We start from the raw sequence: 26,376 nt of genomic DNA, 5'->3' as shown, positions 1-26,376 counted from the left end.
CAGACTTCAGTGGAGGCTGTGTTGCTGTGCTTTATTTAATTTTTTTGTCCACCGAAAAAGGCTTTGGGGGGCGCTGGCGTAATTTTCCAGGATGCTTGCTCTCTGTAGATGTGGGCCAAGTTAAGCAGCTACATCTCGCAGCTTCCTGCTCAAGCTGATGCACACACACACACACACTAGCACATGCACACGCACACACAGAGATGTTCTGTTCTCTAATGGAGCAGTAATCACTCCCCTGTACAACTTGACACACAGTCTCAGCTAGCCCCAAAATAGAGGGTAGAGGCTGGGTGTGGGATCCAGGGGGAAGAGTGGCACTGAGAGTCTCTTTTCTAAAAGCAGGTGCTGAACTCTCAGAGCCCCTTTTTGTGTTTGGCCATTTTTGCACTCGCAGCATTGTCTGCCCTTGTTACATGTTGAGAGGCATTCAGCCGGAAAGAAATGGGAAATTCTATTTCTCCACAAAGAATTTCAAATCATGGAAGAAATCCACATTTGTAAGAAAATTGTCAACAGCTCAATTCTCTCCTCCAATGAGCAGCGTAGAAAATGAGCTGGGGATTGTAGTGAAGTGAAATTATGCTGATTATCAGCACAGTAAGTGTAAAACTGAATTTAAGGAAAATTACACTGGATTTTTTCACAGCTGGTGAGTGTTAAAACTTTTACCACTCAGTGTGTGTGTGTGTGTGGATTGGGTTGAAGAAATTAAACGGTACAGGTGATGAATTTCAAACGAGTTACTAAGGTCGACCAAGTTTTAGTTGTTAATTTATAGACAAGTTTGATTATTTCATCATAGCTTGTTGCTACTACAGCATCTATTCAGTAAAAGACTCACGAAAAAATGCACACGCTGAAAAATATCGAACTTGGATGTGAGCAGAATAAAACCTTGACACTACATTGTGTTGTTAATGCTTTTATTAGTTGTAAAAATGGCAGTAGTATTTGTGACAGATGCATAGTATTTGGGGCTTGGGTAATATGCTTTTGTTCTGATTTGATTTTGTCACAATATTTGATTTGATTTATTTTGTGATTTTGATTTATTGCTATTAAATAGTAATGATTATTGTGCTTTTTCATTTTCTTATTTTTCTTATCTAAAAACAAGATATTAGTCATATTAAAAAAACTAAAAAGAAAACAATGCAAATCACAAGTCAAGTCAGTCGGTCGTATTTCAACTACACATGAAAGTGTGCTACACTACATATAGTATTAACCTATGACCAGATATTCAGAGTTTTTTTGGACAATTGGAATACAATTATATGTGGTATGGCAATTATTATATTCATCATCATATCATCAAATGTGTGTTCATGTGTACAATTTGTCATGTTTTAATACATGATGACTGCATTACTCTTTGCACTTTTGAACATGAGTCATGTTAACATACAGATAAGAACCCCGGTTTGAAACTTCAAGGCCAAACTCCCTCACATTCACATTACACACACACACACACACACACACACACACACACACACTATCAAGGACAGATACCAGTGGCACCAGCCTGTCCTCCACTTCCACTGTTGGGAGCATCTGACTCCCTCCTTTTCTTTCTCTCAGGGTGCAACTTTTTTCCCTATCTGTATAAAGCTTAAGCTTTGAAACTGTTAGTCAGTCCGCATATCCGGAGCCAGGGAAGAACCTTTCTGGACCATCCTGTACTCTTTTTCATTTAGCCTTTCCAATATAGAGGATGGGACACTAACCAAGGCATTCCAATAAATGCTCTTGACGTGGTTGAGATATCCAGCAGAATGCACAGCACACCACTGAGAGATGGAGTAATTCTGTGTTCAATCATAGACAGTGTGTCATGTCTCAGGGATGCTTATGCATTGATCGTAATTCATGACCAACAATTTAACAGTACAATGCAAAAATAGGATGACACCCAACTCTTCTATAGCTTAGCTTGTATTTTAATCCAATCTACATCTTAGAATTGTCTGAATATAGTGTTGATATGGATTTTATTTTGATGGTTCTTCTCGCGGTCCCTCGTTTACCCAGTTTGAGAACAAAGCTGTGGCTCAAGTTGCCTGTGAGGTGTTCCATCTGCTCATCTCTCACTGGGAACATCTGCAAAAGTTGGAGTACGCACTCCCGAAGAAAATAATTGAGGTAAGGTTTCTTGTATGTATTGTTTATGCGCAGTTTATCAGAAATATTGTTCACATATCTGTAGCTTCTAAAAGCCAGTCTGCAATAAGTTGTCACTAATGCATATGAATGTAAGCTCCTGGTCCTGTGGCTTCTCCTCCACTTTAGAACACAGGCCTGGCTCAGCTGATGAATAGAAGTGTGTCATCCAATTATCTTTCTCCTTGTTTTGTCCTAACGCAGATCTTTGTGGCCACAATAGCCTTTTTGTTGCCAAGTGCAGAACACTCAACAGTGGAGGCAGACAAAAAGGTACATGTTCGAAAGGAGGAGGGGGGTAGTGAGGGTGTGTGTGGGGGGGAGTAAAATGGCTGAGATCTAAAAGCTCTTTCTCTTTTGAAGGAATGAGGTATTTGCAGAGGAATGTCCTTTTTTCCCCCTGCATCTTCTGTCTTTGAAATCACTTTGATCCAAGGTGTTTTTATTCTAAAAGCATTACCTTAGATGTAGATCTTTACCCAAACAAAGAAAAAGGTTCAAATCTGAAAAAAAATATTGAGCCACTTAATAACCTAAATGCCAAGCAGGTAATACCGTTAGAGAAGGAATTATTCCCCATTTATCATAAAGTACTGCATTAAATCAAAAGCTGGGAAAAATTAATAGCTTTCACTATTTATTTTTTCAATTATGTATTTATTTTTGCTTAGCTTATGCAATAAACAAGTCCCCGACCCCATTTTGAATCGACGCACATGTTGAAAACATCTGATTTTTGCTAGAATAAGAAGACTGACTTTTATATTTGAATCTAAGATGATGGTGTCGCTGCTGCTCTGCCTATTGGACTGGTGCATGGCCGTTCCTTTGAGTCTGCTGCTGGAAGCCATCACCATGCCCTCACTGACGGACCACACTGCCCACAAGGCCCCGCTGCTGGACTACATCTACAGGGTGGGTGGAAAAATGCTCAGATATTCAGTTTTAAAATTTTTTTAGGCTTGAATTTTTGTCGCTTTTTACTGCTTGACACCCATTGTCTCCTAAAACATACGTATTTATTTCCTGCTGACAACAAAGCTTTAACAATCATCCCCCCAACCCATCACCACCACACGAGTTTGCCACTTTAATTACACTCACCTCCAGTGTGACCTCATGACTATGCCTCATTTAACATTATTGTGGTTCAACAGCAATGAAGCACCTACTGTAGCTTGCACACGACTGACATTCATCATATGAAGAAAAGCCCTCACATTGCACTTAGCATTCAGTAGCTTTTGTTTAAAATATGCAAAATATTCTACATTCAGTCCACTCCTCTGTTTTACTCCCTCTTACTCTGTATTTTATGGTCTGACCCAGAGGATGAGGGCAAAGCTTCAGGCACAAATGAATGAGGTATTATTCATTCCCTCCTCTCTGGGCAGATGCGGTCAACGGCAGATCTTTGTAAGGATGTCACCCCTGATAAGAAATGGTCCAATTATTCAAACTGGACCCTTTGTCCACTTGATAAGCTCGGGCAATAAACGCTTGTCCTGGAGATTTGAATGGAATATGTCTTTATATGAGAGCGACTGCAGCTGCTATGGAAGCAAAGCCAATTAGGTGTGATTGGTTGTCTCTCGGCGCACAAAAGACACGGCCCCTCTGGGTTTCATCGAGATCAGGGGGCATCCCAAGGTGTGACAAAATTGATGCCATATCTAAACTGAAATCTATATATTTCAATAGACAGCTTATGTTAGTCGGAGAGTACAGACCCAACAGAAAGATTTTCTATTTGTTTCAATTCAATCCAGTGGATTTTTTTAATTTTATTTTATACTTACAATACCTTTAATAACTCAGTGCATATTACTTCCAAAAGTTGTTCTTTACCAAAGCAATCAACACAAGTTCAGTTAGTCTAATTAAAAGTTTGACATTAATCCAAATGGGAGGAAAAGATGGAAGTTTTTGTGGCAACAACATCGCAGAACTTTGCAGTTAAAAAAGCAACATTGCACTGGACCGTGTTTGGAGTCCCACTCAAGCATCTCCATCTGCTCTCTGCCTGCCGCATTGGCCAGCTGCAGTGTGTGTGTGTGTGTGTGTGTGTGTGTGTGTGTGTGTGTGTGTTGTGTGTGTTGTGTGTGTGTGGTACATTTGTTCTTAGCCGCACATCTCGTGTTTTCATTATTTGATTTGTGTGTGTACATAGTGTGCTCCCATCTCCATACAATATGTGCCGATCTAACTACTGTAGGCTTGTTTCACAGTGTGTTAGCTTTCCAGGAACTGTTGCTATGCGAAGTGCAGTCACTTAGTTGTCAGGCACTGGCGTGCAATCCACCCCCCTCCCTTTGCTACCTCTCCACATTGGAAGCTCTTTGGGGCTTTGGTGTAGCAGCTGTGCGGTTCAGGTCTTTTCAGCATCAAGCCTCCAATCCCTGTTCCCCCCTCCCCTCTTTGCACCCAGAGGTCTGCTCAGTGGAAGCATCCACATACTGTCTGCGTTACTCCCAATACTGTTTTACATGACGAAACCAGCCGGCAGCAGCCAAGTGTTAGCGTACGTGTGCTCTGAATGGAATTAGCCTTTGCATGGCTTACATAAAGTTGTTCCTCTGAGGAGGGAGATGTGCCCTCATCTGTGTACAATGATGCGTTTGTTAAACACCCCCCCAATCCACCCCACCCTCAAATTCCCAAGCTCGCCTCCTGTCAGATGATGCATTACACAGGTGTCTATTTGTGTACGCCTGCAGGTTTATGTGCATTGTTGTGATACGCACAGAGTACAAGAATAAAGCCTTAATTAAATCAAACAGTGTAAACCTGTCCAATGGGTGTAATCAACTGCCCCAGTGAGCCTTATCTATAGCACTGCCACCGGATGAGCTATCATTTGTTATGTAGATCGATACAGTCACATCACAGAAGAAAGAAGTTAGTTGCATCCTACTACTACCTTATGATGTGAATAGATCAAATTTTCTCCCCCTTTCCTGTGCTGCTGGATTGTGTCGACACACAGGATCCACACAGACATTACAGTATCTAACAGAAGCTTAAGAGTCATCAAAGGACCTCTCCGTGTCACACCAAAGGAAAATTGGCCAGGCACACATTTTATTCCAACTTAATTAAGTTTTGGACTTTCCTGCTGTTTTTCAGGTCCTGCACTGCTGTGTGTCAGGCTCCAACCTGCACACTCAACAGAGTCACTACCTCCTCAGTCTGTCAGACCTGTCCAGTGATTATGACCTCATGTTGGGTCAGGTTAAGAGTTGTGAACCGCCGCCTTTTCAAGCCACCACCACAGACTTTGGCAACCTTCTCACTGTTGCTGAAGGTAAAGGCTTTTTGTGTGTGATTGTGCATCTTTTCTCTTCCTGTATGCTTTTTCTTTCAAACGGGGGTCTCAAACTTTTGTGTTTCTGTCTGGGTCATTAAGGCCATAGTCCTGCTTGTGTTAGATGTTAGATTATCATCATTGGGTATTCGGCAAAGCTGATGATTACGGTACACACTCGTAAAGTGCGTTAAAGTGGACTAAAATCTAAGGCTAGAGAATTGCAGCTCTCCAAGAAGTGAGTTTGGAACTCCTGGTTTAGAGAAAGAATAGATGAATCTGTCTATTTACCATGTAATCAGTGTTAGACTTTGAATTTCTCTTTTAAAAACTGTCAGTAGCAGAGAAAAGGAGAATAAACTACAAGTGAAAGCTCTCGCTAAGAAACCAATTCATTGGAGACTCTCCTTTACATGTCAATATCTTAATGAAGGAATCAAAATTAAATCAACTTTTGCATGGAGCGGCCTAAAGGAATAACTCGTTATGGAGTTTAGAAAAAAATCCTTCAAATTTCTATCTGGCTTTATGATATTATTAAACAACACATTTCTATCTCTCCAACTAGGAAACGGATTGGGGCCAATTTTGATGGGGAAAATAAAGTCGAAATGTCGAGATTAAAGTTAAAATACAATGCCAAGATTAAGACATTTTGAAAATAAACTCAAAATACAATATTCTGATGAAAGTCGAAGGCTTGCAAATAAAGCCAAATCTACGGAAGTGGACAAGTGCCAATTCACAATATTAGACAATAGTCTCTATCAAAACCTAATCTGTTTCCGTAGCCACAGACGGGACTGACACTAGTAGCAGCTGTTTTTACCGGTCCATGAAGAGATTACAATGCTGTGTTTATGAGCTAAAAGAGAATCTCTTTGTTTTTAAACTCAACTTCAAGGTATAGTTAAACACATTCATCGATACACAGCATTTTGTAGACGGCCACTGTTTGCCCTTTGTTGTCATATGGTGAATTGGCTCTCATCGGCTTCCGTAGATTTTACTTTATTAGCAAACCTTTTTATTTACTTTTACCACTACATTGAATTTTGAGTTCATTCTCGACATTTCAACTTTATTCTTGATTTAGCCAAAATTATTTTCTCCATCAAAATTGGCCATAATCGTCTTCCGTACTCCAACATTTAGTATATTCTAACTTCTAAAAAAGTTTTCCTGTTTTCATTAAAACAATGCAGGAAATGTTGAAGAATAGCCTTTGAAAATTGCATCACACAGAAGCTTTAATACTGCAATGAGTTCGAGTAGGAATAACACAGCGCTATCAAAAGGGCAAACCAAAGAGTGCCGGCCTAGTTATATTCATGCCCTCACCCCATATTGATCAAGTCACATCAAAGGCCCAGTGCATCTCTAATGCAGCTTGGCCTGCTTTCTAAAGAGCTTTCTCTACTTTGATGGGGGATGATGGCATTGAGAGCACTGTCACAATGCAAGAGTGCATCTTCTTGTTTTCGCCCTCACATCACTGCAGAATAAAACACGACATGCTTTTCACTTGGTAGTAAAAACCTGTGCATTTACATAAACGCAATCCACAGAGAGATCTATTCAACAGCTTGTAAAGATGGTGGTTCTAATTAGCACTTGGCCAATCTCAAAGCTTATGCATTGTAAAAAGACTGGATGGGCTATTCAAAGTTGTCTCGTATGATTAGATTCTATCTCCTTTGGTAAGCACTGGACAATTTATTATAAAATATGAATAACGTAGCCAGTTTGTAATCATCAATGAGATTTTGCTTCGAGTAGAAAGAGCTGATAGAGATGATAGCATGTCTACACATTAGCGTGGGTCTTTTTAAGGAGTCTATGTTAAACAGCGAGTGTTTCTTCAATTTCTTTTTATTATTGTCTCTCCAGAAAAGCGCCGTCGAAATATGGAACTGATTCCCCTGACAGCGCGGATGGTCATGACACACCTGGTAAACCATCTGGGCCATCATCCTCTGAGTGGAGGCCCCGCACTTCTCCACAGCCTTGTGAGCGAAAACCACGACAACCCATATGTGGAATCCTCCGAGTTGTCGTCTGAGGTCTTCAAAAGCCCCAATCTCCAGCTCTTTGTTTTCAATGACAGCACGCTGGTGTCCTACCTTCAGATCCCCTCTGAGCCACCTATCGCGGGACAGCCGCCCCACCCTTCCTCTCAAGTGCGCATCATTGTGCGGGACATCTCGGGCAAATACTCTTGGGACGGTGCGATCCTCTACAGCACTATGCAGGAGAACGTTGGCGACGCTGGCATTTGTAATTCTGTAGATCCTCCTCCTTCTAAAACCACTACAGTCCTTCACAGCAAAAATCCACACAGTTCTCCAACAAACGGACCACACAAAAATCCCAGCACGGCCTCAGATTTGCTGTTTAACGAGGACAGTGAGGTTGATGTCCTGGATATGCTCCTGGAGGACCTCGGCCACAGCAGCCCAGAATGCCTGCCTCAGCCACGACTCAGACTCAATCAGCCGGCCCTGTCACCTCACTGCATGAACTTGGAGCTGGAGAACGCCATCATGGAGGCCATTCTGCGTCAGACCGAGCAGGAGGAGGTCCAAGCGAAGAGGTGGGAGGCTGATGTCAGTTTTCAGGCTGCCTGCCAAAGGGAACCCTCCCACCAGGAACCAAAGGCCCCCTTCTACTTCTGCCGGTTGCTGCTGAATGATCTTGGCATGAACTCGTGGGATCGCAGGTATTGCATACTAAGGGTTTCGGTTTTCCTGCAAAGTCATAAATAAGGAAAATGCTTGGGAATTGTTATGAATTAGTTGGTTTAATACACCACCATGAATATAAAACTTTAAAGAAAATGTATAGTAAAGTAAATAGTATCTTCTCTTTCATTTGTGAGTCACGTCTTTCAAGTTCAAAGTAAATCAGCTGCAGGATTATGAGAGAAAGGAGTTGTGTTAAAGGCTCAATGGAGTTTGCAGAGTCTTAATCTCCTCTCCACAGGGTAACAGTGCCCAGCTGTTTTCACTAAGGTCTCCTTTGCGGAGTCACATCTTTGGAGTGCTACTCTGTAAATTAAAAGCTTGCACCTCTTAATGGAAGATGGTGGAACAAGCACACAGCTTATATAGGGACTGTTATGCACCTGTGTCTTTTCACCTCTAGTTATCACAGTACAACTACAGTCAGTTCAAAGACTTATGGGAAATATTTCAATAAATTACGTAGGTATTTCTAGTTGCACATTTGTAAATTGAGCTTCATGGACTGACTTGAAATTGTTTCTGTCAAACAGGAAAAGCTTCCACTTGTTGAAGAAAAACTCAAAACTCCTAAGAGAACTGAAGAACCTGGATTCTAGACAATGGTAAACTTTGCTCTTATATTTTTTGTCATGCTTTGCGTGCCCAAGAGGGTTTTAATGTTTGAACAGTGACTGATCCCTAACTTTCCCGTTGACAAACCCGTTTCATCATTAGAGACATTACCTCTGACTGTAAGTCTGGTTGCCTCTCAAAGGAACATTATGTTGCTTGCTGCCTTCATCCTTCCCTCGTGGCTTGCTTAATCTGCACCTTCCCCTGCTGATAGCAGTGCTGGAAGACTTTCACTGTCACTCCCGTTGTCCCTCGCTTATGATGTCTCTCTCAGTGCAATCAATAAGTACTCCACACATGGCTAATGACTGGAGCTTATTAAAGGATGCCCTTAGGATTAGGCCTTATCCTTGCAGATGGTAATATTTGCTCAGGAAAAAACAACCTGTTCACAAGCATGCAAGGTGCTCTAAATTTAATCCAGTCCAATGTACTACCATGGTAACGGGGAATGGGGTTGCCAAGAACAATTTTTGTTACATTCCCCCTCATTTTATTAGTAGTACTAGAGAAATGTGTAACGTGGACTGTGGAGTCGGTGTATCCACAGAGCATTTCCATAATACAAATCAAGTGGTGAGATGTATAACATTCTCACAATTTTTCCGGTGTACTTTATTAATATTCCTTAGAATTTCGGTGGTTAGCTCCTTTTTCACATTTAGTCTGAGTGTAATAACCAAGGTACCACAGAGTATAGAATACTCGGGTACTACTGGGGTAATACTGAGGTGTAGGCTTTTTTGCTTTCAGATATGCCCCTTGTAAAACTGCCTTCGTTGTGATTCCTTCTTGTATTGTGTTTACTGTTAAAAAAAAAAAGTTCAATGAGGAAAGTTGGGAAAAAATAAATAAATTCAGAGCAAGATTCTGAGGGGTGCACTCAGGGTTATACTGAATTCGAGGAGTTATACTGATTCCAGGGGTGGAATTCTGAGTCTGATGGATTATACTGATTCGGTGGGTGGGGGATTCTGACTCCAAAATTTATACTGAGGATTATACTGACTGCTAGGGGTTATACTCACTCCGAGGGGTTATACTTAGGGTTATATTGACTCCAAAAGGTTATTCTGACTCCGAGGGATTTGCTTATGCATCCTCACTTGCAATGTTTTGGGGAAATGCAGCTCATCTAGTTCTTTTGTTATATTTCTTTAGTCGAGAGACGCACAAGATTGCTGTGTTTTACATTGGAGAAGGTCAAGAAGACAAGTGCTCAATCCTGTCCAACAGTGCAGGCAGCCAGGCCTATGAGGACTTTGTGTCTGGACTGGGATGGGAGGTAAAAAAACAAGAAACAAATTCCCCAATCTGCTTTATTGCTTGTAGCATAAATGTGTATTAAATATACATTTGATGGTTCATGTTTCCCTCAGGTGGATCTATCCACACACTGTGGTTTCATGGGTGGCCTGCAGAGGAATGGCAGCACAGGTCTTACAGCTCCTTACTATGCTACCTCCACAGTGGAAGTCATCTTTCATGTCTCCACACGCATGCCATCTGACTCAGATGACTGCCTCACCAAAAAGGTAACGCTCCTGTTTGTGACTCATGAACTTTTACTGTTCATGTCTGTCTGCTAATGATACATAGAAAATTAGGTTTCTGTTTTTTCACTGAAATACGGCCACACAGCCAATATTTCCCAGAGCCGAGTGTTGCTGCCGCCCTCAGATCTGTCTTAAGCCGTGATCAGGAGGTGTGACTCTTGAGTGCGGGCATTGATTAGTGACCTTGCGCAGGAAGGCCTGAGGAGTAGAGAATCGCAAGCGCGTGAGCGGAGAGAGGGCATGTGCTGCTGTGGTAATGACTATGATTCTGCTAGCCCCTGCCCCCTCCCTGTGTGCTGTGACCAGGGCCTGGATTCAGCCATTAGCTCTCCCTGCTAGGGCAGGCGCCGGCCGGATGCCTGCAGGATCCTTTTATCCGATTCCTGCTGCCGCCACAGGAGCTATCGATTGGGTTCTGCAGTGGGATTCTGAGCTGTTGTGCAGCAGTGGCAGTTAGCACAAAGAAATGAGCTGCAAGGCCCCTGCCCGTGCTGCCAATCTTCTCATATAGTGACCTGCTGAGAAGGGAAATTCATCTGGCTCTTCTCATATCCATCCACACCTCAGCCCTACACAGACAACATTTCAGCTTCTATTCAACCACCCATACATCCTCCACTCCCTTCACATAATCCTTACATGTGCTGGTGAATGTATCCCAGCATACCAAAGGTCTCACAGAGGTCGCCTCAGACATTATTAGATATTCCAGATAATCAAACACATTGGTAAAGACTGTGGGAGGAAACAAACAAAAACACTTACTTTATTATGTGCCTTATCTTTGACTCAGAAATATTTAAGAGCTGAAATAGTGACATCAATGCCTTCACAATATACTAGTAATGTTGTATGTACTCGATATTGATTAATTTTCAACAAATTGACTAACTATCGTCATTTGTGAAATATATACATAAAATAATTCTTCTGCATTCAAGCTTAACCTGAGGAGTAGCTATAGTGCTCAACCCTTGAGGTTAAGGGCCCTGCTCATTGCCAAGCACTGGTGGTCCTGTCAGTTCAGGAATTTGAATCAAGGAACCCTTCGTAGCAGGCAGCACTCAATGAGTGAGTTCAATCAAAGGGGAGAAGATTTAGAAAATATTGCGACAGTTTACAGTAACTTAAGATAAGTTCGACCTTTTGTCATCGCACAGAGGGGAAATTTGAGTTGCAAGAATAACAAAAGAAAACACCACTTCACATGTTGGAAATAAAAAAAAATAAAACATGACTAACAAGGAATTACAATGATATGAAAAAAAACATTAATTTATTAAAAAAAATGCATTTCATAATTATAGCTGCTGCGCAGCGATGGTTGGGGCCAGGCATTTATAGGAAAAACAAGACAGCCGCTGTTAACGTTAGTGGCAGATTTTAAATGGTTTTTATAAATTCAGTACAAAAATACACGTAATTGCATCTAAACAGCATTGAGGTGTTGGTAATTAGTTTTTTTACAATGATTTATTGGCTCCATAGGAGGAAAAACAAATCTGTTCACATCAAAACGAAATTCAAAACGTTGTAATAAATTAAGTTTTCAAGAGAACATTTTTATATTTTCCAAACGTCATCGACCATGACATTTATTTTTTTGTAATGAACATGAACGGCAAGAATTTGCCTGTATAATGTTTACAATATTTTTTACAGTCAAGCACTTTAATGCTCTTTAGGCTCAATTTTTCATCAATCAAAAATCTGAGTGGCTCATTTGAATCCGTGTACCCTTCCATCCATCCATCCATCCATCTATCCATTCATCCATCCATCCATCCATCCATCCATCCATCCATCCATCTTCAAACCCGCGAATTCCCGTTTATCAGGGTCGCGGGGGTCTGCCGGTGCCAATTTCCGGCTCTCATTGGGCCCTGGGCTTCTTTGGTTATTTCGTTTCAAAACCAAATTAAAAATAGAAAAAACTGATTTTTTTTTTTTGTTTTTGTTTTATTACTTTAAAACCAGAAATGTCAACTGGTGACTCCCTTCTGACGATCGCAACATCCCACAGTTTATAGCTGCTCAAAGGTAGCCTCGGCGCGAATAAAATATAAACCTATTTAAAGACACAGAACGGTAAATGACAGCTGGCTAAACATGATTTTGGGGTGCATTATACACTTCTGTATCATATATTTTTTTTAACTTGAATTTAAGTTACATGGGAAGTCGGGCGCCAGTTAAAATGGTCGCCACTTAAACTGTAACATCGGTATGGATATAGAATCAACTGCACTTTTTTTAAAAAGACAAACTTAACAAAACAATATAATATGTTGCTATTGTTATTGTGATTTTTTTTTTTTTTTTTTTAAACAAAACAGAAATACATATTTTTTTCTTTGGATTTGGTTTTTCCATTTTCCTGTTTCTGGTTTGAAATTATCAAAACAAAACAAAAAAAACAATCAGTTTTTTTTTATTTTTTCAATTTGGTTTTGAAATGAAATAACCAAAGAACGAAGAGTACACAGATTCATTTGTCAATCAATCATCAATGGTTTCGCGGCTCAACTAGTCTGGAACACTGGGATGGACTATCCTTCTATCCTATTCTGTTTGTCCTTCTGTTCACTAACCCCAACCAGTCGAAGCGGATGGCTACTACCACCTCTGAAACGGGTTCCTCTGTAGATTTCTTCCCACTGTTGCTAAATGCTTGTTCATGTGGATCTTGTTGGGTTCTTTCTTTCTTACTATGGACTCTATATTTTAAGTGCTTTGAGATTACTTTTTTTGTAATTTGCACAATATAAATAAAGTTGAATTTAATTGAAGTTAAAGAACAAGTTTGGTGGCAAAAATTGTTGGAGGAGATAGATTTATTAAGTTTTAAACGGACTAATGGGCTTTATAATTTGCAATAGGTGCTTTTTCAGCATTGGGGCTACATTTTGGGGAAAGTTGCATATTTGTAGCACATATGCTTGATTTGTTGTTAATTTTCAAAACTGTAAACATTAAAAGATTGCTGTAGCACCACCTTTAGGATTGTTGGCCTGATTTTTCACCTGAGGCAATCTGGAATGGGACTGGACCTTTGTGCAAAGTTTGGATGATTGTTCGAACATAGGAAGTTTGTTTCCCCTGAAGAAGCTTAGGCTGCTCGGCCCATAATAAATGCTTGGAGTTCATTGAAGGTGATAAACACGTCATTGCTCTCACCAGTCTGAAATACAGTATTAAAAAAAGGTCAAAGAAAAACATACAATGTGACTAAAGGAAGCCATCGAACAAAAACAAACTATGATGCTACAATTTGAACCAGCTACAATACCCAACTCTAGAAAACAGCTTCACGACAGTGTGTGCAAACAAGGCACACCATGAAGGACTAACTGAAGCACAGTGGCTTAATTATTTACTACGAAGGATTTTAAAGTGCAGGTAAGCATCTTGGACTAAAAAGATTGGGATTGACCTTGCCCAGGATGTAGTGCCTGGAGGGGGAGCCAGAGCTTAGAGTAGTGTGTGATGCGACTCCACTGTTATTCATTTCTCCATGAACTTTAGTCATTAATTACTCTACTCGCCTTAGTCAGAGTTATACTCCATCTGCAGGTCTGGACGAAATTGGGCAGCTAACGGAGTGTGAAAATGCTTTTGCAAAAAGGTGGAGAGAGTGTTATGAAGAATTGGAATGAGGAGCAGCTTTGTCTGTGTCCGAGTGGGATGTTTGTCTGTCAATTTAAAAATAACACTTTTAGACCAGCAGTATCCCACTTTAGTGCCTGTAGCCGCAGAGGCATACAGTGGGGGGAGAGATGGATGGGGTAGCTCTTGCCGAGTGCATTGCCTGTTTTAAGATGATAGAAGTGGGGGGAAAAACGGCTACAGCAAAAAGAAAACCGTGAATTCCTCAATCCAATTGTGGGTTTTGGTGTTACACAGACTGCAGCAGTAGCAGCTGGCTTCAGTAATGCGGTTATAGGAGTGACCTGCAGGGTTGGGGTCAGGCCATGTACTCTGTGTGTGTGCGTGTGTGCGTGTGTGCGTGTGTGCGTGCGTGCGTGCGTGCGTGCGTGTGTGCGTGCGTGCGTGCGTGCGTGCGTGTGCGTGTGTGTGTGAGAGAGAGAGAGAGAGAGAGAGAGAGAGGAGATAGAATGGGCGTCTTGGCTTTCACACTCACCCCAGGCAGGGCAGCTTATCTGAACTGCTGCAGGTTGTTTAGGAGCCTCTTGTATTCTGGGGTTCTCTGGTTTGCCGTCACCATGTGGAAATCTCATTGGCTGAGAGCGAGGGCAATAAGGGCTAATTGGACAAGAGCCTTTGACTTGAATGACATTTTATTAAAGAAATCTCCAGCATTTGGATGTGATTAACAAGGGGGTAAATAGATTGGCGTGCAACATGATTGACTAGAGCATAAGCATCCTCATTAAAAATGTCATTCTGCCCTTGCAAATGTTAATATCGTAACCTAAATTAACATCCCAGCGTTGATTGTCAGATGCAAATGCATATTCAACATTTTCTCTGAAATTGTCCCAGAGACTGACCTGTGTTTTACCTGCTGATCCTCCAATAGACAGACAGCACTGGCGAGCTCCAGTAATCAGCATGCCGTGAATTTGTTTAAGATTACTGCATCACCATAATTAAGGGCTTATAATAGAATGTGCTAATTGCATTTTTGGTGGCGAGGGCATGTTTCTTAATGAGTCATTAGGCCAACAGTACATTGGCAGATGTTTTCTCCCAAACAAAGGCTCACTTTCCGTGTCCATGATACTCCAGGAAAAAAAACAAGTCGGCTTCACCCTGTTCTATTTAATGAGTCATTCTGGGCTTTACTGAAAGTATATAAGAACTGATAAACTGCTTTACTTATGGAGCGGGAGGGAGTTTGACCTTTTTTAAAGTGGTAGCAGTCAATTTCCTGTCTCTTAAGTGTATTTTGTAGTCCTGCCCAGTTTCATTTGTGTATGTGAATAGAGGGGAAATGAGAAGCAATTTATCCTCCAATGGAGGAGGTTAATTGGATTTATATTATTTGGTTTTAAAATGCCCAATTTTGTCTAGTATGCTTTTGTCATTTGAATTTGTAATAAAAAAAAAACTGTGGAAACCATTGCGCAGATGACAAATTTAAACTCTTGTTTTGCAACAAATTTAGCCTTAAACGTTCACCTTGCTCTTGCACTGTTCTTCCAGTGATGAAAGACTAGTTCACGTTTTTAAAAATCCTCCACTAATCACAATGAGGAGGGTTTTAGGATCAGTTCTCCTATTCTACACACTTCATATACCTTATTTAACTCCAGAGTCTTTCAAGAAGTCATGAGGGCCTAACAAAAAGCCCAAATAAACTCAGTGGTGCATCCTAATCCAAAAAATTCTCTGTCACTATCACCATAGCGATGACTATTACATGCACTGGCCAGGTTCTTTATTAGAGTGATTTTGTTTGTTTGGCAGCTGCGTCACCTGGGAAATGATGAGGTACACGTTGTTTGGTCCGAGCACACCAGAGACTACAGACGTGGCATCATACCCACTGACTTTGGGGACGTGTTAATCATCATCTATCCGATGAAGAACCGCATGTACTTTATCCAGATCCTGAAGAAACCACAGGTACGTGCCAAATTTTGTTTTTGTTCCCCCACTGGATCTATAGCAGTGTTATTTCACATATTGCATTGTCCATAGGCCTCATAACCAGTGTTTGGAATAACGGCGTTTAAAATAACGGCGTTAGGTAACGGCGTTTGTTTTTCAGTAACGGGGTAATCTAACTAATTACTTTTTACGCCGTTACAACGCCATAGTCGTTACTGAACGCTAAATGTGGTGCATTACATTTATTGAATAAACTTTTATCCGAAAGCATCCCCGGCTTCTTACTCAGCTCAGCTGTCGTGAGGAGATGGGTTAAAAAAAAATGAGCGATAATGATTGGCTTAAGCGGCGTCATATTTCATGGTAGCCAATCAGAGCCAGTGTTTTTACTCAGCTGTCGAGAGGAGGCGGGTTAAAAACAAGGTGAGCGAGTATGATTGGCTAAGGCGATGTACCAGCACACGCGACACACACACACACACACACACACACACATACATACACACTACAGATTTGATGAAGCAGCAGAGATGGTGAGCGTGGAGCAGTCTGATGAAAAGTTGTCATTTTTATGGTGGCGATACAAACACTACTTTAAATTAATTATGGTCAAAGGCAAGAGTGTGAAGTGTACATTATATCCAGGAGTGAAGACTTCGTCGACATCCATTGTAAGCAACTCATTTAATAAAACACCTCACAACGACACACGCATCTAAAAAATCTGAATTCTTTGACATATAGCAACTTTTTTTTTATTTTTTAACAGTAACACAAATAGTTACTTTCCTTGGTAATGAGTTACTTTTATTATAGAGTAATTCAGTTACTAACTCCGTTACTTTTTGGAACAAGTAGTGAGTAACTATAACTAACTACTTTTTTAAAATAACGTTCCCAACACTGCTCATAACTCAATCGCAAATTATTTCAGTTTCCCGCAGATTTTATAAACTTAGACTTTCTTTATTGTCATTCAAACTTGAACTTTACGGTACAGATAAGAACTAAATGTTGTTGCATCGTTTTGGAGGATATAAACAGGATTAAAAAAAAAGAAACAACAGCAAGTATTTACATAAGCTATGTAGTATTTAAAAAAGAAAATAGGTGCAGATATAAATAGATATCAAGAGGAGAAGCTATGTGTAAGATTCCTATACAGATAAGTATATTGCATGTTTTTTTGATGCATGTTATATTGTCTATGATTTCATGATTTTTAACAAACCTTGTCAAACACTATGTTCTTAATCCATCATTGTGCTAATGTTGCAATTCCTAAAATTTGACATTCATGTTCTAGACTTTGGATCCTTTTAACAGCAGATATTTGGAGTCGTGGCAGTAAAAAAATCTCAAGTGGACTTACTGATGACGCTTCCAACACTCAAGAGAGCAGAAATAGCTTACTTGAGCACCTAATGCAAGCGAGCCATCATTAATTCTATCCAGGCTTGGCTCACTTACTTAAAAAAAATAAAAAAGACAACTGGCATGAAGAAAAATCCATTGCTAACCAGAAGTGTAACACTGCATTAGTCAGTAATGTCCGTGGGTTAATGCAGTCCCATGTTGAGGCTTTCTATTCAGACTTTGCTCTGCATTTCATAGGTTTTCTCTCCTGATGTGGTTTATGTCTAAAGGCTCTCAGTTCCCCCTAACTCCAGCAGTGCATTATTACCCACACTGTGGGTATGTCCTCTCAGAGATGGTTACTGTCCTTTGTTGGCTAGCTTTCATCTTGGTTACTCCACAGTGCTGCACTCAATGTGTGGCCTCTCTGAGGACAGACATGTTTTTGTCCCAAACCACTGGTTCTCAGATGGACTAGTATATCTAACATTATATTTACATTATTACAAACATTTACATCATCTAAAGAGGATCTTGTTTTCACTTATCAAATGTGGCTTTTTGATAAATATAAAATTTAAGAAAAACATGTACATTATCACAATGTTTCAAATGCTAGATACTGTAAAGGCAAAACATTTTTCAGATGCAACTCTAATGCAATGTTAATGTTGAGTTGAGGTACACCCATGATTACTAATGAATTGTTTGCTTTCAAAATGTTATCATTTATAGTCTTCTTTTTTTTTAATGGATTATGTTTTCACTGACGCTAATAAATAAGCTCAGCATTGCATGATGTTTATGCAGTATGCATTATTGATAACTATTTATATTCAGCAGCACAAACTAATAAAATATGGACATAAAGACAAGTGAACGTTATGAGCAGGTTGTCAGAACAACCTATATTATAATCAGGGGTGCATATAACTTTTTTTGGACTGATGCTCGGGGTAGCACCTAAGGTTGTTGCTTGGTACTCATGTTTTTCGTAATCGCCTCTCAAGAGGAACAGAACAGTGGGCCGCGTGGATAACTTGACGTGCACTTTAATTTAAACAAAAAAAAAGAAGCAGCACAAGTCTTGCAGAACATCAATATTTCTATTGAAATGAATGAAAACTAAACATACAAATAACTAAAATCCATCCATCCTAGTATATTTCTGCCATCCAAAAGAATTCCATCATCATCCTTATCACTATCCTTATTTATCTGCTTCAATTCAGTGGTAGAATTAACTCCCAAGTGACTCCTTGGATTTTGTAGCTTGCATTATTGTTATGGTAAATATAAAATGGACTGATTTATATAGTGTTTTTATTACCACTGAAGTAATCCCGAAGCTGTTTACAAGATCAGCACATTCAGGACAGAGCTGTCATGCAATGTAACTAGGTTCCAGTTAGGAGTGGCATATTGTTCAGTGTCTTGCCCATGAACACTTCGACACATGGACAGGTATTGCCTTGAGATTGAACCCCCAACCTCTCGATCAGAAAACTAACCCCTTATCTTGTAAAAAAAAAAAAAATGAAAATGTTAAATAAATCCTATTATGTATTATTCACAAGGTTTAATTTGTATACTTGACATCAGAGTGCTACAATAACAAGTTTGGATGAACTACGGCCGGGCCCGCGGAACGCCTTCGGACCGAATTCACCGTGCCATGTTCCCGAGAATTCAGTAAAATGACTTGGTTCCACCGAGTAGATAAAGGTCTCCGAGGGGCTCTTGACATCCGCTCATAGAATATCCATGTGAAATTACAGCCCGATTCAACGAACATTAACGGATGAGTAGTCATTTGAAAAATGGGGCCCCCATATATTGGTATGTGTCAATCATTCGGTACCACCAACTCTCGCAATATTTGACTCACAAATAAATGAGAAAACTACTTTATTGGAAATTGCCTTAAAAAGGAGGGTGGGCCCTTTGTGCCCCTAATCAAATTGTGTGAGGCATAATTGTAAACTACGTTGACTTACCTTTGAAATGATATATCACATGACTATGTTCCTATAAATTTGGAAATTACCGGAAATGGGCCAGGCCCCATTTCAAAAAAAGGGCTCCGAGCCTCTCGTCATATTCATTCATAGACTATTCATACCAAACTGCATTCTGATCTAACGAGAACTAACGGAAGAGTAGTCATTTGAAAAATGGGCCCCCCGGGGGCCGCCTGGCACCCCCATGACACGTACAGGGTAATGGGCCCCATTTATATATTGGTATGTGCCAATGATTCGATACCACCAACCATCGTAATATTTGACTCGCAAATAAATGAGAAATCACCTTTTTTTTGCTTTTGAGGCCCCAAATCGAAAATCGGGCTCCATGCGTCGATGCATACACATACATAAATTATACCTACCAAATTTCAGCCCGATCACAAATAACAGAGAAGTAGCGATTATAACTAGTGTACGCAACAACAAGTAGCCTGGCCTAAAAATGGTACAATTGAAGTGACTAAAGGGGGGGCTCAGTTTACACTCTGCTTTTTAACTGTCCACATTAAAATGTGTCCAAACTTTGCTCCATTTTTTTTTACTCATTTCTCTCACCTCCACCATTTACTTTTTAGGTCTGAATAAATAGCTATCCTCTCGTGTTTCTCTCCCTCTCTTCCTGTTCAGTGTGCTGAGCTCACCTTGCTAAGTCGTAGCCCCGCCCCTCCCCACTCCGAGGCACAGAACTAAAACAAACTCTTAATCAGGAGCAGACTCCTGTCTTTCACGTCTATCCATTTTTTAAATCTTAGGCGCACAAACTTACAGTTCAACACTTGAGCTTGTGCACATTAATTATTTTAGTTGTATGTATGCATTGATCCCCCACTTTTATAGAAATTTTTTTCACTATACCTCTAAAGATCTGCTTTGAAATTGCATTCTGCAAAGCCAAATCAACACTGGGTTTCAGGTCATGGCCAGCTCACCTTCTTTCATTTTCCATTGCTTCAGTTGCAATGGTCTTTTTCTACTGGTTGGTGATTTTCAGCAGTGCAGTTCAGCACCTGCATCCTTCCAGCTCTGCAGTTACTGGTGTGAAAAAGTGTTTACCCCTCCTGATTTCTTACTTTTTTGCATGTTTTCCACACTTAAATGTTTCAGATAATCAAACAACCCTGTAGTCAAAGACAACACAAGTCAACACAAAATTAAATTTTTAAATGAAGTTTCTATTTCATAATATTTTGTGAGATGTCTCACTATGGGATGCAACCTGTCTGCATTCCTTAGAAGCATTTTTTTCAATCTGCCAATCCTGATTGGCCGGAGAAGCGCGTCCATCCCCTAGGGGGAGACCCACCTCCTATAAAAGGAGGACCCAGACAGACGCGCACCATTCAAACACCTCTTCTCCTCTGAGCTATCTCACTTTTTTTTTTGTTTTTTTGCCTGCTTAACTGTCCACAGCGGATTCTATTTATTCCAGTCGCCAGACGCTGACAGAACTAGTGCCTACTCTGGACCACAACTGGTCGAGAAGTAGGTAAAATACAGCTCTTACCTTGCATTGCTAGGTAGGCGCTGTCCTTTGCTGCTGAAAGGTAGTGAACCTCCGAGCCTCAGCTCCGGCTGACGGCTCCTTCCAATGCTGTTGCTCCGGCACACATTGGTCCCTAGCGGTTATTTCACTCCTGTGTTAGCCTCGCCACACTCTCCTTGCCGCAAGGCAGGTGTGTTGACCTCAGCACACCTCGCTGTCGTCTTGTTCCCACTGCCGTCGGCCTACGGGCCCGTAATCACGTCGGCCCTCCCTCTGGGCTCTCACGAAAGTGTGTAGCCCAGCTCCAGCTCCTGGTGCAACGGTACCCGAACTTCGGACTACGGCGAAAGCTGCCGTCTCAAAAGGAACCAACGTTGTCCTCGACGTCTCAGACGGTCCAGCACACGTTGGCTTGCGTCCCTGCGCTAGCTACGTCATGGTAGCTAAGCCACCTGCTCTCCTGACTGCAGTGACTGATGGAGATGGAGACTAAAGCTCCTCTCACCGAGGGAGCGGGACGCTCTGGGGCTTGCCTTTGTCCATGTGGGGGTAAAATCTCCGCCAAAGACGAGCACGAAATCTGCCTCAGCTGCTTGGGTCTGGAACATGCCCATATGGCGGTCGACCTGGCGACCCCCTTACCCGGTTCACGAGGATGTCATCGTAATTGACTGTGGAGAGTTTGATGAGGACTCCTCTGACCTTTTCGGCTCGGGTGTGGACAAGGAGGATGAATCTTTCATCACCCCGGCTCGGGGCGAGCTTCCTGCTGCCTCTTTCGCCTTTCAAGAGTTGATAGAGGGCTCCATGCCCGTCTCCTATCCTCCGAGCCTGGACACGGTGGACGTGTGTGAGCGTGCTGCGGCCCAGCTGGCCATTCCATGGTGACTGAAACCACCAGGTAATGCTGCGAAGGGAAGAAGCTTCTCTTTTTGCACACTGCTTCGATGCAAATCCTTCCTGTTTTTCCTGAGCAGCCCCTGGAAGGATCGTCCGTTCACCGAGAAAAACCCTGTGTCAGGTGCCTCATCCCTCGACTGTGAGGTGATGGAGAGCCTTGGCTTACTTCGCATGCCGCTGGTGGAGCACCTGGTTGCGGCTCACCTGCTCCCTCGACAGCCCGCCGTGTCTTCTCGGAGGCCGTGTTGCCGTTCAGAGCGGACTGTCTCCAGTCGGACCTGTCTGGTAGGACATATGCTGCCGCTGCTCTCTGTCAGGGCGTTATATGTCCTCTCTCTCCTTACTGCCTATCAGGCCAAACTCTTGTGAGGATTTTTCCCTGTCTCAGGACCCGGCGACAATGGAAGAGATATCCACGGTTGCCGATGTGTGCCTCTGCACCCAGCGCTGCTCTGTGCAGGCCATGGGGAGGGTGATGGGTAACATGGTTTTCCAAGAGCGGGCCCGCTGGCTCGACCTGGCCAAACTGTCTGATGGGGAGAAAAGTGTTGCCCCTGTTGTTCTATAAAGCATTTTCGGCTCCGCTTTGTCAATGCAGTGGCGCTGCGAGGAGAAAAAGAGAGAGGATGAGGCTCTCCGCCTCTGCCTCCCCAGGAAACCCCCGCTCACGTCTCCACCGGTGTGTCGAAGGGCTTTCCCTCAGGCTGCTCCCCAGGGTCCGCGGTTTAAAGTATTGAGACCATCCGTTCCCCAGCCGACTTTGTCACAGCCTCATCGAGGCCCGCCCACCTTGTCCGGAAACCCTGCAGCTCCGACAGCTGCTGCTGCGCCAGCACAACCTGCTCAGCGCACGCAGTCGAGGAGGAAGACAAAGACTGTCTGACCGCTCTCTTCTCCTCTAATGATGAAGCTAATGTTCCCTCGTTTTCGAAGCTTCGTCTCCTTTGCTTTCTCCAGTGCGTTTTCGGGCTGTTCTCGCCCTGCCAAGGCTCGACCCTCTGCTGTTCGGGAGAGACGGACTGGTTCCGCAGGATGTTTGGCTGTTGCCCCCCCCCGCATGTCCAAAAGCACGCACCCACACACACATTCAAAACAGAGTGATGTGTTCATCGCTCATGTCCCTTGGCCGAAGGCCAGGGGCACATCATGTGAAAGCAATGTCTGCTACAATAAGCAGAGTGGTGGCGGGTCCCGTTATTCTCCATCCCTGGTCGGGAATGGCAGTTTCCTCATCATCACCCTGTCCCCCGGAGCGAGCGGTGTGTGCTCATTCCGGGGGGTGCTGCCTTCTTCTATCGGCAGGAGGCTCCTCTGTTGTTGGTCGGATGGCCTCCGGCAGGGAGCTCCACCGTGCTGTGGACGGGCCCTCTGATGGCGTACGACCCGCTGCCGCTATGGGGCTCCACCATTGTACGGTTGGAGGCGGCCTCCAACAGGGGGTGCCATCACGCCCTTTTTGGGCTCCCCAGTCGCTTATGGTTTGCCTCCGAGAGAGGGAGCCATCGCTCTGTAAATGGCTCCTCTCTGAGTGGGTACACCGGAGCGCTTTACGTTTCTCTCCCTGAGGATAGAGAGATGTCCTTCCCTGTTTTGCCGTCGTGGTTCACTCTCGTGCCCACGGAGAGTCGGCCCGTGTGTTACAAGAGGAGATCTCAGTGTTCCCTCCCGCTTAGTCTCGGGAGGGGTTCTACTCCAGGTACTTTTTGGTCCCCAAACGAGCGGGGTCTGGGATCCATCCCATCCTGGACCGACGGGCCCTGAACAAGTACCTCAGGAAATACACATTCAGGATGCTCACGCATTCCTCATTACTGCGTCTGGTGAGACAGAGCGATTGGTTCACATCCTCAAAGATGCGTATTTTCACCTTCCAATATATCCCCCTCACAGAAAGTACCTACGGTTTGCTTTCCGGGGGGTGAGTTACGAGTACCACGTTCTCCCGTTTGGCCTCTCTTTGAGCCCGAGGGTGTTTGTGCCCTGCACGGATGCTGCGATTGCTCCGCTGCTGAGGCGAATGTGTTGTGTCCAGTTCGTGTGATCTGCACTTATATGGATATGAAGAGGGGCCTCAGGAGGAGCGATCAGCTGTTCGTCTCCTGGGCCAATCCCCACAAGGGGAAGCCTGTTACTAAGCAACGCCTGTCACACTGGGTGGTGAGGCTATTGCTTTGGCTTACTCGTGTCAGGGTCTGCGTGCACACTCGACTCGGGGTCTTGCCATATCCTGGGCTTTGTTCAGGGGAGTGTCTGTTCAGGACATCTGTGCAGCGGCGAGTTGGACCTCGCCCCTCACGTTTGCCCGCTTTTTCTTGCTGAACGTTGGTTTTACTGTCCTGATGTGATCAGACTTCTGCCCTGGGGGCTGTTACCACTCGATAAGCATGTCTGCACTACGGTAGTTTCCATATCCCATAGTGAGACATTTCACGAAATATTATGAAATAGAACTTTAGGTTATGTATATAACGCCGGTTATATGAGTGAGATGTCTCACCGGACTACCCTTCTTGCTCGAAGGAGGAGAAGAGGCGCTTATTTTGAATAGTACGCGTCTGTTCGAGTCCTCTTTTCATAGGAGGTGGGTCTCCCACTAGCGGACGGACGTGCTTCACTGGCCAATCAGGATTGGCAGATTGAAATAAATGCTTCCGAGAAATGCAGACAGAGGTTGCATCCCATAGTGAGACATATAACTCATATTACTCATAGAACCGGTGTTATTTACATAACCTAAAGGTTTTATTAATGAGGAAGAAAAAATCAAAAGCTACATAACCCTGTGTGAAAAAATGTTTGCCCCCTGAACCTAATAACTGGTTGGGCAGCAACTATTGCATTCAAGCATTTGCGATAACTTGCAATGAGTCTTTTACAACGCTGTGGAGGAATTTTGGCTCACTCATCTTTGCAGAATTGTTGTAATTCAGCCACATTGGAGGGTTTTTGAGCATGAACCACCTATTTATGGTCACGCCACAGCATCTCAAAAGGATTGAGGTCAGGACTTTGACTAGGCCACTCCAAAGTCTATATTTTGTTTTTCTTCAGCCATTCAGAGGTGAATTTGCTGGTGTGTTTTGGATCATTGTCCTGCTGTAGAACCCAAGTTTGCTTCAGCTTGAGGTCACGAATAGATGGCCAGACTGTCTCCTTTAGGTTTTTTTGGTAGACAGCAGAATTCATGCTTCCACTTATCACAGCAAGTCTTCCAGGTCCTGAAGCAGCAAAACAGCTTCAGATCATCACACTGCCACCACCATATTTTACTGTTGGTATGATGTTCTTTTTCTGAATTGCGATGTTACTTTTATGGCAGATGTAATGGGACACGGACTTTCCAAAAAGTTCAACTTTTGTCTTGTTAGTCCACAGAATATTTTTCCAAAAGTCTTGGGGATGTTTTCTGGCAAAAGTGAGATGAACCTTAATGTTATTTTTGCTTAGCAGTGGTTTTCGTCTTGGAACTCTGCCATGCAGGCTATTTTTGCCTTCCTTACTGTAACTGAGGCAAGTGATGCCTGCTTGGATGAGTCGTTGCTGCGCTCTTAGTGTAATTGTGTGTTATCTTTGACTAATGTTTAAATTTGTTTGATGATCTGAAACATTGAAGTGTGGAAAACATGCTAAAAAGTAAGAAATCAGAAAGGGGGCAAACACTATTTCACACCACTGTATATAAACCCATTCACAGCAAACTGTGATACACTGTGCGTTCTGACATCTCTCCTTCACAACCAATAGGAGTCACACTCCTTTGTTTTTTTTATTTGGATCAGAAAGGCAAGTATTTGCTTGCCAAGTACATCAGATAAACCAGTCACCCACCCATATTTATTACTTTGTCTTTCCTTTGAATGCTTTTGAGGGACCACTGCAGACTGGGAATGCCCAACAAGAGCTTCTATTTGGAAGGCGTCTGGCCATCACAAAGGCTCTTGTCAAACTATCTCAAGTCCTGAAGCTTAGCAAAGTCTCCCGCCTATCAAATGCATTTATTGGACAATTTATTCTCCTGATGCCTCAGGTATCCCCCATGCAACCATAGAGATGATCTGTGTTTTTCTCTTTGGCTTTTAGTAGTCGTAAAGTAACGAATTGTTCGTGTATTATCACAGAACACTTTATTCCAAGGAGAAGAAAATATTTTTACACAGCTTTGCCTTATTAGCTTTGATTCATCATGTTCCAGTTCTAATCCCATCTTAAAAAATCTCATTTGTGACATTTAACTATCCATAAATGTCCTGGTTTCCCTGCACATGACGGTAATTGGTCTGTTTGATTTCTGATTAAAACGTGTGTATTGTTTAAATTTGAACAACCTTTGTGCTCGCTCAGCTGCCAAGTTGAAGACAGCAGGACATTTTGGAAAGACTTTGACATTCGCGTCAACTTCCAGGTCAATGACTATTGAGCTTCGGTGATTAAGGGCCCCCCTCCAATATGCATGAACAGACGTGTGTGGACACACACACACTCATGCTGTTGCTAAAATTCATCGTACTCCTTTGTGTTTGTTCAGTAGCTCAATATGAAGGCATTGTAGGCTATTGATTGGGATTTTAATTTCATTTACCCAACATTGATTCACATTGAATATGTGTGCTTGTCATGCAAAGTTGGGAAAATCTATTTTTGTATTGAACTTTTG

General features: G+C 42.5%; 1 protein-coding gene across 8 annotated transcripts in view; it reads left to right on the top strand.

Annotated features, from left to right (window-relative positions):
- Positions 1-26,376, top strand: part of ralgapa2 (Ral GTPase activating protein catalytic subunit alpha 2) — a 103,974-nt gene that overhangs the window by 48,538 nt on the left and 29,060 nt on the right. For 7 of the 8 annotated variants that reach the window (XM_028439076.1, XM_028439075.1, XM_028439073.1 and 4 more), the window contains 9 exons: positions 2,038-2,148; positions 2,371-2,439; positions 2,944-3,081; positions 5,293-5,470; positions 7,361-8,189; positions 8,745-8,816; positions 9,988-10,111; positions 10,206-10,361; positions 15,813-15,971. In XM_028439076.1, the coding sequence (XP_028294877.1) occupies positions 2,038-2,148; positions 2,371-2,439; positions 2,944-3,081; positions 5,293-5,470; positions 7,361-8,189; positions 8,745-8,816; positions 9,988-10,111; positions 10,206-10,361; positions 15,813-15,971 (1,836 nt within the window). The remainder of the gene's footprint in view (positions 1-2,037; positions 2,149-2,370; positions 2,440-2,943; positions 3,082-5,292; positions 5,471-7,360; positions 8,190-8,744; positions 8,817-9,987; positions 10,112-10,205; positions 10,362-15,812; positions 15,972-26,376) is intronic. The other variant, XM_028439078.1, reaches the window with a different exon arrangement.

This window comes from Gouania willdenowi, chromosome 22, assembly GCF_900634775.1.
Source record: "Gouania willdenowi chromosome 22, fGouWil2.1, whole genome shotgun sequence".
NCBI classification, from domain to species: domain Eukaryota; kingdom Metazoa; phylum Chordata; class Actinopteri; order Blenniiformes; family Gobiesocidae; genus Gouania; species Gouania willdenowi.
Note: the sequence above shows the minus strand (reverse complement) of the source record. Positions and strands in the feature narration are given on the sequence as shown.